The sequence below is a fragment of the Populus nigra genome, chromosome 19, assembly GCF_951802175.1.
Source record: "Populus nigra chromosome 19, ddPopNigr1.1, whole genome shotgun sequence".
Taxonomy (NCBI): domain Eukaryota; kingdom Viridiplantae; phylum Streptophyta; class Magnoliopsida; order Malpighiales; family Salicaceae; genus Populus; species Populus nigra.
In genome coordinates this window covers 9801980-9815774 of record NC_084870.1, presented here as the reverse complement: position 1 = coordinate 9815774, position 13795 = coordinate 9801980, and the positions used below count along the sequence as shown (strand labels likewise).

The 13795-nt window shown below is 35.5% G+C and overlaps 1 protein-coding gene across 1 annotated transcript; it reads left to right on the top strand.

Moving 5' to 3' along the window:
• Window positions 1-9611: 9611 nt before the first annotated feature.
• On the top strand, window positions 9612-11422 carry LOC133679710 (cyclin-dependent kinase inhibitor 7). Its single transcript, XM_062102383.1, has 4 exons — window positions 9612-10051; window positions 10665-10714; window positions 10839-11012; window positions 11153-11422. Exons 1-4 carry the CDS (start codon window positions 9743-9745, stop codon window positions 11238-11240), a joined length of 621 nt encoding a protein of 206 aa, XP_061958367.1. The 5' UTR covers window positions 9612-9742; the 3' UTR covers window positions 11241-11422.
• The last annotated feature ends 2373 nt before the right edge of the window (window positions 11423-13795 follow it).

Here is a 13795-nt window from a genome sequence, read left to right as displayed (position 1 = left end):
GACAAAGGACAATCGGGGTTGTGGAATATTTTTGTCGGACACATTTTATTTGGATACTTTTGTGGAGAGCCTCGTCTTTCTGAGTGAAGCAAGTGGAGTCTCGGTTGAGAATGACTCTGGTAATAATGCCAAGAGTTGGAAGTGTCAAAGAATCATTCTTCTTTCATAAGAAAGGGAAGAACTAAAAAGTGTAATGTCAGTAGAATCTGTTTCCCTTCGCTCTTGTTGAATATTATGCAGTGACTCAGGTTTCAGATGAGAATCACTTTTGTCCTTGCATTAAACTTGTCTTTTGGATTGTAATTTTATTTACCTTGACGACAGCTGATATCGTATTATCTGTTCAGTTTGATATAGAAAATTCAGTTCTGGGTTTTCTTTGATAAATAACCTTTTCTTTATATCAAGTGATTTCATTTCTAGGTTGAATTAAGAGAGACAGGTCATGATGTGATGACAAAGAGATATTCGTAAGCGAAAGGCATGATCTGAGAAAGAGATGATGTGGGTTAAAAAAGCATAGGTCCCTTGAATGTTTCATTTAATCTAGTGGATCTATCTAGTTCATTCAGCTTTAGATCTGTTAGATCAGATGCTGCAGTCGTCAAAACTCTTACTTAACGTCGGAACAGAATGGGGAGCTCGATTCTAATCCCCTTGCAGGATGTGATTTCAAATCTTCACTGGGTGGAATAAAAAACTTCACTGGGTGCCATCATTGCTAAATGCTATTTTTCTATCCTTTAGGTCTGTATAATATCTATAAAGTTCACATAGTTACTTGTGGACCATATCAGCTGGTTCCCTGGAGTTGGGTTGTCAATATCAAAAACTAATCTGAAACCCATCTAATTTATAAACCTGCCCTGTGCTGTTGGATGTCTGAGTTCCATGGTGGCAGGGGAAAGTTGGGGGATTTCGTTATATTTATTACTTCTGTAGGTTTTTATATGATTTTATTTGTTTTTATTAGACAACAAATGGCAGATCAACAGTACATGACATGTTGTTTCCATTGCCCAGTATCCTGTATAGCTCTGCATGTTCTTCAGTCTTCAAGCAGGTGTGGATATTAGAACTTTTGACATTATTTAATTTCCTGCATTGTTCTCAGAATCCTTGAGAAGGTTGTAATATCTGATTCCATAAGAAGTTAGGTTTAGTCGTGTCATTACTTTAACACCAGAAAATTAACGTCTCCGTGTCCCTCGTCTGTTTTCAGGTCTAACTATTACTAGTCTTGATAGGGTGAATGGGTTTTTGTTGCATCAAAACCTCTTGCCGTGAACAAGGGTTAGCTTTCTGCGGCGGGATCCGACTGGTTTTGGGTGTTAAAATATCTTCCACGTTCAAGCTCGTTGTTTTCCATAGACAATTCGCATGCCAATGGCTTGATTTATTATCAAGAGGCACATGGGTTGACCTCTTTTTAGTCAATGGCCCAGACGAAGAGAGAGAGAGAGAGAGAGAGGGGTCTGGCATGATCCTTGATTATGCATTTTTCAGGAATCACGAGTCAACTTGTGCAGTGTATCTTTCTCTTGCTTTCTTTTAACCAACATACGCATCCAATCATGTGCACATCACATGCAACAAAGAACTTGGAGGATTCGTGTAGATTTCCATTAATTTTGGCAGCCATGGTATCTCTCTCTGACATAGAGGGAGCCGGGTTTCGGACGGTGCCTTACAAGCAGGGGTTTTTCTACAACTCATTCCTGATGAGCCTTTACTTTAACTGCCGGAAAGAACAGTCTCCCTCTTGAATTTTCCTTGCTAAGGATCATCAATGGGTATATATATCCTATATATTTCGTACATGATGCATTAATTTCAGGGTAGGTCAATTGGCAGTGCCCCCATTAAATGACCATCTTGCTTTCTCTAATTGCCCGTGTGAGCTGAAACTTGACTTGTATGTAGTACAATGCTGCCAAAATTTCTGAATGCCCTAGACTGGTCTCTTTTGCTCTATGTGCTATCATGGAATTCTGATTTGAGGGGTCTATTAGTCAGCCAGCCTGCCTGCCTGCCTGCCAGCTTCGATATTATATGAAATAGAATTCACAGAGAATGCAGGCTTCCGAGCTACCATGGATGATGTTCCCTCCCCACAAAATGATTTGGAAGTACAAAAATATGGGGCATATGACCTGCATGTGATACATCTACATCGATATTTAAACGCACATTTCAAGCAGGAAATTAATAAATACAAATCTGCCGGCAACTCTGTACAATCAATCAATCACCATTATTCAACCACCAGTATGTTCCAGTAAATCTGGCAACGTTATTGCTACTTAAGTTATGTACATACCTTTTTCCCCTCTAATTTTTTTTTAGTTTAATGTAGGTGTACGAACTACCTTGCACGTACCTCAACTAATCCAACGGGCTCTAAAGTTAACGACCATGTAAGCCTCCAGTGACCATCATATGAGCAACCTAGAGCTCGAACCTGAGACCACAGAAGAAGCAAACCTCTTAATCCCAAGCTCTTACCACTAGACCACTACCTAGATAGTTACCCCTCTAATTTCTTTAGCTAAGTTATGTTCCAGTATGTTTTTTTTTTAAAAAATAAATTTAGAAGAGTAGCACAGTTCCAAGAAATTGAAAAATAACACTGTGTTATGGTTGGCATCTCATTGACTGTGATTTTCATAACAATGCAACTCAAAATAAAATAAAAAGTGTTTTTTAATTAAAAAAAAACAAATAATATTGATCTATATTAGATTTAAAATTAAACAGACCAAACAGAGATTTATAAAAATTGAAGGTAAGAAAAAAATATTGTACAAACTTTGCAATGCTTGTTCATAAAAATAACCGAACTAGAAAATGGGGAGAATTACATCAAGCGATGGCCTATTGTCTATGGTTTGAAACTTGAACTCTAACGGTATTGTTTGTACAAGAAGCAGAAGAAGAGAGTTATAAAGAACAGAGATTAGACATCGGAGCTTTCTTAAAGATTTTGACTAGATCGAGGAGGAAGATAAAGATAGCAAGTTGGGCACACACGCATGAAGAGAGATAATGCTTTAGTAGTAATAATAAAAAAAGTTTGTTGCACGTTTGTGGATTAGGAGGTAGAAGAATAAAGAGTGAAGGAAAGGTAAGACTGAACACTTTTGAATTGAATTAAAGCTAAGAAAAGTAATTAAAATTCAAAATTAATTCAAAATAATAACAAAAATAATATCTTTTAAATCTAAAATTATAAATGTTTTTTTTTCCAATTGTTTCCTTTTCTAAATTTAAAATTACATATATAGTCACTTGTATATATAATTTTTTTTATTGCATTGTTGAATCAACACAACGTAGCTATCAACAACACAAATGCAGATTATATATTACATGACATGTAGCTGCCCCAGTCTCAACCCTCATGAATGGCATCGATGGTCTCTTTTGGGGATTTGTAAGGGAACTTGCAAATATTCAGGTGAAAGAATCTCAAGTAACTTCACAATCCTAACAGATCTCCAGGCAAGGACGAGGTGAAAATGCTGGCCGACTGATTGGATGCAGAAACATGATCAGAGATTTGTAAGAAATGGTTATATATGTAGTTCATCCAGCTTGGTTAAATGGTGGAATTTAGCAAATCAGAAGGCAAATAAAAGAAGCCAAGCTCATATGGCACTATATTCTGCTTCAACATTTTGAAACAAAAGGTCTGTTCATCAATTATTGGTGAAATCCAGGATCAAATGCATGGAAGGATGTTGTTGGCCGCAAGCTTTGACTTGAAAACACTTCTGAGAAAGTAGAGATGCTTTAGAAATGATCAGAGGACCATTTCACTTTTGCCTGCAAAAAAAAAGGGGGCTCTATGCATTAATGGTATCACTTTCGAAGCTTTTCGACACTCTTTTTTCTTGCTTCACTTGGTGCCATGATCTTCTATGCCTCCAATTTTTATTTTTATTTTTTAAAAAAGTGGGCTATCTAATTAGAAAAGAAACTAAAGGTGGGCGACACACTTTTAGCCAATGAATGAATTGGAGGATAGTTTCAATGTGTCAGCAACTTTGAGAACTCATCAATATCAATTATTTACCAATCAGTATCAAGACGTGCAGTGGATCTGTTACCATACTTGGGAGCCAATTGTATAGCATTTGGCGTTTGCCCATGAAACAGCACATGAATACAAGGCCGCGAGAGTTTACTTTACCAGGAAATTCTATTTTTGATAATGACCTTGTTCAGAAGCTGAAGGCCTGTGACATTCAACAGACCTGCTAGTTTTATGTCTCGAGGCTGATACCTGCAGCTCTATATGGGTTTTTTTTCCCTCATCCACCATTGTCCACCTACCTTCTATCCAAAAACTTTTGGGGGCACACATCTAGTGTTCAAGTCCAAAATAATTTAATGAACAGAAGAGTCCAGGATGACACAGCGGTAGAATTTTTGGAAATGTGCACCGGATTATCGTTGCATCCCGGGCTAGAAGAATCAAGCAACCATTTGCTCTAGCATGACTTAATTATGATTATTTTTGCGCTTGTAATTGTGTTTTCGGTGTGTTTAGCTTGAAAACATATTTATGGTTTTTAATATTTTTTAATAATTGTAATATATTGATATTGATAATAAAAAAAATTATTTAAATTTATTTTCAAGAGAAAGAACACTTTTTTAAAAAGTATCCTCTACATGTTACAAAACCAAACCCATTCTAGATTATATTTGGTATGATTTTATTTAATATATTATCAACATGTTAGAAATAATAAACTCTTGACTTTATAGTTTATACTACATTAATTCATTCTTCAAAAACAAGTTGTTTTAAGTTATTTTTATTAAATATGTTTCTAACTTGGAGTTATTTTAATTCATTTCTATCATAATTTATTTATGAAAAATAAATTTCAAGTTCTAATTGAAAATCAAGAGTCATAATTCAAGAACCATATATGTCAAATAAATCTCAAATGCTAAAGAAGAAGGAAGTAAAGATAATAAATAATTTATTTTTTCAAAGGAAATGATTATTTATTTATCCTCGTACTCACCGGGGACAAGAACATGTGTGCGATTTTGTTATGTATGTTCGGAATTTGAGTTGATAGTATAGCTCTTCTATCCAATTGACAATCAATCAAAGGATGGATCGATGAAATTGGACGTAAAAGTAAATTTATAACGGATTTAACAGTGATATCGAATAAAGTATAGTATTATACTTCATTCTTCTCGCTCACATGTCCTTATTGACATCCTCTCATGAATAAATAGCTACCATATACTCTGGACATGAATTTTCTCGGACAAATATATAGTTAAGACATTAATTTAAGAATGTTAAGTAGTGTAAATAAAAACTAGATTTTTCGAGCTCTAAGATATATAATAACGTATAGCATGTGAAAGGCTATACGTACGGTTATAACATATACAAGGGAGACTTTTGAGGTGGAAAATGGAAGCAATATCAGTTCATCCATCCAAATCAAAGTTTCTTTTATTTAGGGATAAATTAAAAGACGAGAAAGTACATGCGCTTCCTTCTTCTATATCTCGGAGTTCAAATCAATCAATCTTCACAAATTATACGATAAATTCCATGAAGCTACGATTAGAAAATAATATTAAAGAAACACTAGGAAACACTAAAATCTTTGTTTTTTCTGTCCTGAGATATAAAAAATGATAAACCATTTCAATTTAGTTGTACTTATTTGTTTTTTTTTTCTTTTCCCTTGATAATTTCTTAAATGTTTATTTAATTTTTTTTTATTAACATAGATATTCAAATTAATTTGTGTATATCTTGAGTAAATATTTACTTAATTGATCACATGGTATATGTTATTCTTAACAATCTTGATAGACTTGTAGAGTAATTTTGCAAGATTTGAACTTGATTCAATTGTCTACAACTATGGGTTTTTGTTTTGAACTACCGGTTTAACGAGTTGGGGTTTTAATTTCCACACCTTTTCAATCTGATCCATAAACACATCTACGATACTTTACACGTTTTTGTCGAGTACCTCTGATTGGCTGCTGACTAGATCCACCAATGGAAAGCCAGAGGGCCAATCAAATATTGGAGTTGAAAAAATTACACATTAATTGGTTTTGTCTGCAATCACAAAGTAATCAAGCGGGGGACACTCTAAATGGGGCCAAAGCCATAAGCCCCCGTAAGTGTCTATATCTAGGATTTAAAATCGTAAAAAAATCAAATTAATTTGAAAGTTTAAAATGTAAATAAAGTTTTAAGATGTAATTTATATTATTTTTTAATAAATTTATTTAAGTTGAAAAATTTTAGATTTGAAACTTATAAAAACTCATATTATTTTATATTAAATTTTTATCAAATAAATAGAAAAGATGAGATTTAAACTCGTGATCACTTGGTCATGAAAACTCTGATATTATGTTAAAGAACCGTCCCAACCTAATATTTTAAACTGTTAAGTGAAATTTTAATATATAATTTATATTATTTTTTAATAAATTAAAATATATACCGACTGAAATTATTAGTCATGATTTTAGGGTCATTTTTGTTTCAAGTCATTTGTGAGCCCTCGGAGCTAGATAGTAATAAAACACGAAAAGGGCCACACAAAAAATGTTCAAGATTTTTTTTTTTGGATTCGAGGAAACCCCACCCCCCGGAAAGCGCACTTTGTGGGCCCAGGTGAGTGAGTAAAACCCCGGCTGTCTCAGGCTCTTACAAGAGATGCACGCCCTGACTCGAACTCGAGACCTGCTGTGCAGATCTCAAGCCCTTTGCCACCACGCTACACCTATTGGGGACAAAAAAAAAAAAATGTTCAAGATGTATATGCGACATTTCAAATTTTTTCTATGTAATTTAGGTACCATTTTGGAAGCTACCCACCGACTCGGTACTTTCTTCCACAGTTTTTCTGCTCGAAAACAAAGTGATTTGTGGATTATTCGGCTACTTTTCTTAAAAAGAAACATGTTAGACAGCAAAGTTTCACCTCAAAACAATTCTTCATAGCAGTTGTAATTTTACTTTAGACAAAGTAGAGATGCTTTTGAAAATGATGTGACCTTTTTGTCCAATAAACTTGCATTTTCATGGTCGAAATTATCTTCCTTTCCGGCTCTCTTTCTAGCTCTCCAGATTTTGAAACGTGCATGGCTTCGACAAGAAAAGCATTTCATCCAGTAAATCGTGGCTTGGACTGCTTGATAAATGTCTTTTCAAAAAGCAGGGGTTAGTTGAGTCGTGCATGCCCAAGCCAAGGAATGGAGTGCGCGCAGGTCCATATTTTATTTTATCTCTTCTCAAAAAGACCTAACAAACGAAGACAGCGATCGGTTCCCTCAAGATGCCTATCTATGCTGCAAGTGCCTCAAAACACACGATCGAGCTAGGACTTACAAGAAAGAAGCTTCAAAGCTGCAAGAGAATTTAGTCATGGTTTGATTTCACTGTGATCTAGGTACGTAGTTGATAATGAGACCACATACAGAAATACATGCATGCTAGCAGTTAAATCCTGAAGATAATATTGGTAATGTCATTCAAGGTAGATAACCATAATCGCGGGCTCACCCTCCTATTTTAACCCTTCCATTTAATGGAAACCAGAAAACTTCAGCTCTATATATATATAAATGGAATATATTAAAGTAATTTATCTGCTTGTTTCAGAATAGTAATGCACAGTCAGATTAATTAACCCCCCGTCTAATCTTTCATCGTGCAAAGATTAATGCCATATCAAGACTACTAATTATGTTTCTTTAACTCTTTCGGCCTGGAATATATAATACCTATATATGATCTGTACTTCCCTAATTATTTTACACCTTAATTTCTGATACAATATTTGATATTATTGCTCGTTTGCTGTTAGAGATCACATGCATGAGATGGACTCTAGCTAGCCACACGTATGAAATAACGTCGGTCACGTCTCTACTAATCGTGAATTCATCACTCATTAATTCTTAACAAATTATAATAATTTAATTAATACTTTTTTTTAATAATCTTACTAATTAAATATATATTAATTACAACACTGATCGATCCAGTAATTAAAACCCATAAAGCAATCAAGAATCTCAAAAAATTCAAGAAAACATAAACTTGAAATTTAAGAATTATATGGGACTAATAATTTAGCAAGTTATCGCGTTGTTATTGATACATTAATTAATTAATTATTTTAAACATAAAAAGCGTACGTTACTGTTGCGTACTAGGATTACAGCCGTTATTTTTTACGAGTCATCCGATTCTATTAAATAACGAAAATAACTATTAATTGTTGTTTAGAAATCATGATATGAATCTCACGGCTACCAAAACAAAGGACCACTCAACTATATATTGAGGGGGGTCGGGTTAATATATGCGGTGTTCAGATACTGACATGGTCCATCCCTGTTATCCTGTCGTCTCTCGACCGCATAGCATGGCTTTTAACTATGCCGATAAGCTTTTGCGAAGTCAACCACCAGCTGAACCGACACTCCGGTCATTTGTACGTAAGAGCTATGTATATAACCTCTCCGCGCATCATTCTTACGTATTTAGACGGGAATTATTCGTTGTTTATTAATTAATATTTATGTTACTGATAGTTCTGTAAATATATAACATGGCGTTAGCATGTACTCCTTCCATATATCTTCTGGTCCCGGTGCTTCGAAATATATAATAATCAGAATAAAAATAGCATACCTACCTGCAGGGTAGTGTTGATCAACCGATCGACTTGCTTAATTAAGGAGATTAATTTAAGTGTTCGTGGGGGAGCTGGTTAGCTAGCTATTCTATAACTGAACAGATGGCATTCACTCACCACCAAATTCATTTAAGAAAATGCAGTTGCAGTACGTACTAATTATAGTTACTCGATTCGCATGCAGTTGATCATATATTAACTGCGCGATCGAGATTAAGGCTCCTCATTAGCTCGGTATTTAATAATTAGTGGCTCTATCGATAATTAAAGAATTAGGTGACCCGATCGAGCCCGCACCTATGTATAGAGGGGACGAGTGGCACCACCACCACCCTCATTTAATTAAGGGACTTAATCTTTTTATTGATCCTCTAAAATTATCAAGATTAGTAAATGAAAAATAAAGAGCATGCCTGCCTATATATGAGACTTTGTAGTATAAGTTTTTTTCATCACTTGCGCAGTACTGACTATCCATGAACTGCCGGTGACACTATAATTACTGCGTGTTAATCTCAGTATCATTGGAAATAAAAAAGAGTATTGTAGATTTCCCAAAATATCATGGGAAATGTACACTCCTCTTTTTATTTATTTATTTATTCTACTATTCTAAAATTAAAAGACCACGGGTATAGGACTATGCCAGGGACATGATTAAAATATATAGCAGGATGATAAAAAAAAAAAAAAATGCAAAAACCAGCACTAAAGGCTTGCATTTTGACGTGTTGGTGATCCATTGATCAACAAAAGAATCTCTCAACCGCCGGATCTCCCTAACGGGAACCCGATCTTGTTTCCTGATCACCGTCTATATTATCAGGACCACGTAAAAAGGACAGCTTAATAAAGGCAGATCTTATCCGTCTATTAAATCAGCGGCTCTCCTTCCTTCAGAACCTTTCTTTTTTAACCCTCATCTCCACCTCCCCTTCTCTCTCTCCCTTCTTCATAAACCAGAACCAACCCTCACAAAAACACAAAATTATTGTAAAACAGAAAAAAAAAACGTTCGAGAAATTGAAAGAATGGGAGAGAGCGCGAGGAATAGTAAGCGAATAGCTGAAACTGGAATTCTAGAATCTTCAGTCACAAGTTTCTCTAAGAAAATGAAATTTGATTTTGACGAGTTTAGCTTACCTTCGTTTAATTTCAAGCTCCAAGCTCATCTTTGCACCACAATGTCACCGGACAATTTGATTTCGTCGGCGGCTTCATCGAATTCTGATCGCTTTATAACCGGCAATTCCAGCTGTGGCGACTCTCCGGTTTCCTGCTGCTCCAGCAATGAATCGATCAAGGTTGTGAAGGACAGCTTGAGGTTTATAGATCTGGAGGTGAATTTGCAATTCAAAAACTTAGAACATGAGCTAAATTTTGGTTATATTTTTGTTTCTGTTTGTTCGCAGAGAAAGTAGAGGAAACTAAACAAGGTTTTGAGATGCTTTTCAAGTCTCCATGCTAGTTTAGATTTTTCTCAGTTTGCATAAATCTTCCTTCGTTTTCTCAGCAAACAAACTGAACCATTCGTTCAAAACTTTATCGTGGAATTTAAGTGTCTTGCAGTTTGTTTAGTCAGAAAGCAAATGAAAATAAGCTAGAAAACTCAAGGTTTGGAGAAGCCTTATAAATCAGGCAATTGAAGTTTTTCTCAGTCCAAGCAGATTTTTCTAGCCAAACACAAACAAAGATTTCAAAACCGGTGATGTGATTTGATTTTGCAGTTTGTTACTGTTTGTTTACCGAGAAAACCAAGGAAAATGAAGAAAACAAGATTTAATTTCATACTCCCTCTCTTTCAAAATCAGTGAAGTGTTCTTTGTTCGTGGTCGTTACATCGTGTTTCTTAATTAATTTATTCTTTAAATTTATGTTTCTCGTGTTTAGAGATTAAAAATATATAAGCATTAATTAGTAGTAATAATTAAGGAATTTTATTTATATTTGCAGGCGAAGAGTTCCGAAACGGAAAGCTCGACGTGCAATGACAGGAAATTCAGGTTCAAATTTTTTATTCCTCACTCTCGCTTCGTTAATTAACATTCCTTTATGGTCTCAGAAAACGAAACCGTTTTTAAAGTCTTCATCTCTCCAATATTTAAACCACGCCAATTGCTTTTGCAGTAGAGAAACCACTCCTTCAAGCGAGTTTCACGGGATGTACTCGCCGGCAGCCGTGGAGAAGAAAGAGAATTCTCACAGGAGAAAGTCACCGGCTGTGAAAATGCCGAGTCAGGCTGAGATCGATGCGTTTTTCGCGGGGGCAGAGAGAGAGGAGCAGAAAAGATTTGCAGAGAAGTAAGTAGCAGTACTGTACAGTGTGGCAGTTATCTTTTTATTTGGCGTGCATAGGATAAGGAGTGCGGATGCCTGGCGTATTTTAGCACGGAGAGGATGGAAGTGTAACTAACTAACAAACTTGTATTCGAAATTTCCAGGTACAACTACGATGTTGTGAAGGATTTGCCAGTGGAGGGTCGCTACCAGTGGATTTGTCTGAAGCCAGAGAGGAAAATAGAGAATTGATAGAGTTCAAGGGGTAGCATTAGCATGCATCTAGCATGCCACTATTTAATTTGCCATTTCTAGGAAGGTTACTTAGTTTGTTAATGTACAGTTCCTTTTTTCTTTTCTTTATTTTTTTGGAGACCTCTCTTTATTTTTATAATATATAAATATATATAGAAGAAGGCAGCTCTATTAATTAATGCTATTTTCCAGCGGTACTGTTGCTATACAGTTATCTAAAGGAGTTGTTCTGGAACAAAATTTCAAAAGATTTGAGCTAGCTAGTTAAATGGTGTGTGGGTACGGTAGCAATTCTGTCAGTTATTTTTTGGACTGGTTGTTGTTAATTTAATGGGAAGGAGATGGCAGGGATTTGCAGGCATTAGAAATTTCTCCATTGATGGTCTTTATTTTGTTTCTGTATTAGAAAAAGTGTTTTTTGTTTGAGCTTTTGGCTTGGCTGTTTATGGGTGTGTGTTTTTTTTCTTCTTCTAGGTTGCTTTTTTGCAGAGAACGCTTTTTTATCGTTACTTTTCCTCTTTCCTTTCCTGCTTAAATTTGGAATATTCTCTTGAATATCAGGTCATGATGGTTTCTTCTGGCAATCATGTATCATTCGAATATTATGGATGGGCCGCCTGTCTGTGTTCTGTGTGTGTGTATTAATTGACTGTGTGGTGTAGGGACAATTTGATAAAAGGTATCGAAAACAAGTAGAAAAGAGCTGATCAAATGGGTTGATCTTTCCGAGTCTTGTGATTCTGTTTTGTATTCAAATAATCTCATCTGGAATTTCTCGGAAAGATATACCCTAAATACTATATTGTATTGTGTTGAGAGACGCATATATATCGTGATTATTTGAGAGACCTTTATTATTATTATTATTATTCTCAACAATAAAAAGTGTTCTTTTAAATTAATTTGTATATCAGTTATTTAATGAACGATTTTAAAACCACACCTAATTCACATCTTGGTGCCTATATATATATCTCACCAGCATGTCGCGTATAATCTAGACTCTACTGGTGAAGTTAGTTGCATGTAATTTGTCAGAGGGTGTAAATTGTATTATAAAATCGCGGTGAAGTCGGTGAATTTGGGGGGTTTACCGTTGTATTATAATCAATTATTTTTGTTTCGGGGAGAAAACATGCGCCTGGGGATCTGATACGCTGTGATATATTGTCCCTCGGAGAGCTGACATTGTTGGCTGTATTGTACTGGCGAGAGCATAACAGATATCTCTTGCTCATGAGCCACCACAACTGAGCAAAGAGCAGAGGACAACAAGGAGGAAGGCTGGCGGAGGGAGGAAACAAGAGAGAGAGAGAGAGAGAGAGAGGACTGGTACGTTGCACATTTGGTTGACTGGCTTTGACAATGACGTATACGTGGCAAAATTACAAGGGACCGTTCCCACTGCTAGGCCTTTTACCTGATTGGTGTTTTCAAGTACGAGAAGCTTGAGTGTACCACGTGTTTATAAAAGTGGAAAAGAAGGATGATTGGAAGAGAGAGGCTTGCACGTGCAGTGGTGTAATGGTTGCCTTGTGTAGCTAGATCGATGGGTGGCTTTGGATCTGACGATGAACCCATTAATTTTATTGCAAATTGTAATCAATCAGCAACGGTTATGGGCCTTAATTATGGAGGGTAGTGGTGGGGCGTAGAATGTTGCTTATTAATGAGAAAGAGGTCTCTTTCGATTTTGATGTCTCTTGCAGTTTCTCTGTTTACGAAACTGATTGTGATGCTTACAAGGGAGAATTGCTTGTGCTTTGCTTCGTTCTAGGTTGTTCATTTTATAAAGTAGTTCAAACAATATTATTATACTCTCCGGTGAAAGAAAGGCAAGGAAGTGAACACTTCTTTAGTAGAGTCGTCTTCTTCTGGATGGGCTCAAACTTTTTTTTTTTTTAAATTATGTGTTAATGCTAAAAATAAATTTTAAAAAATAAAAAAATATTATTTTCATATAAAAAATACTTTAAAAAATAATCAAACTCTAATAATTAATTATTCCTCGTCCTTTTATCTATATCACCTTGGCATTATTTTGGTCAACATTAAGAATGCATTCTTTTTTAAAATAATTCAGGTTGCTAAGTGAAGTGTTAGCATCAATCAGCCTGATCGGATTTATCTTCATTATTGTTCACTTACAGATTATATATAATCCCAAACTATATCCCCGTCCTCACCAATATATATATATATTTTGGGTTAGAGCCCCAAGACACAAATTGTCCCTGCTGAAGCAAGAAGCTGACAATAACTGGATTTATATATTTATTTGATTAGACATGTCAAAAATATCATAAAAAGTTTATTTGAGAATTCATACACTGACAGTATAGGGGAAACCAGTCAAGTTCCATCCTGCACTATTAGTGGCACGCGTCTACTTTAAAACCCTAATTCTTGGAATACCATTGCGTTCTGCTTCTTTTCCCTCTTCAATCTTCTTCAATATTGCAGGCTTTCAGAGCTATAGCCCCCCTGCAAATGGACTGATATGTACAGCCATGTTGAAGCGGTCTTGCTACTCCATCATGGGTGGCTTCCCA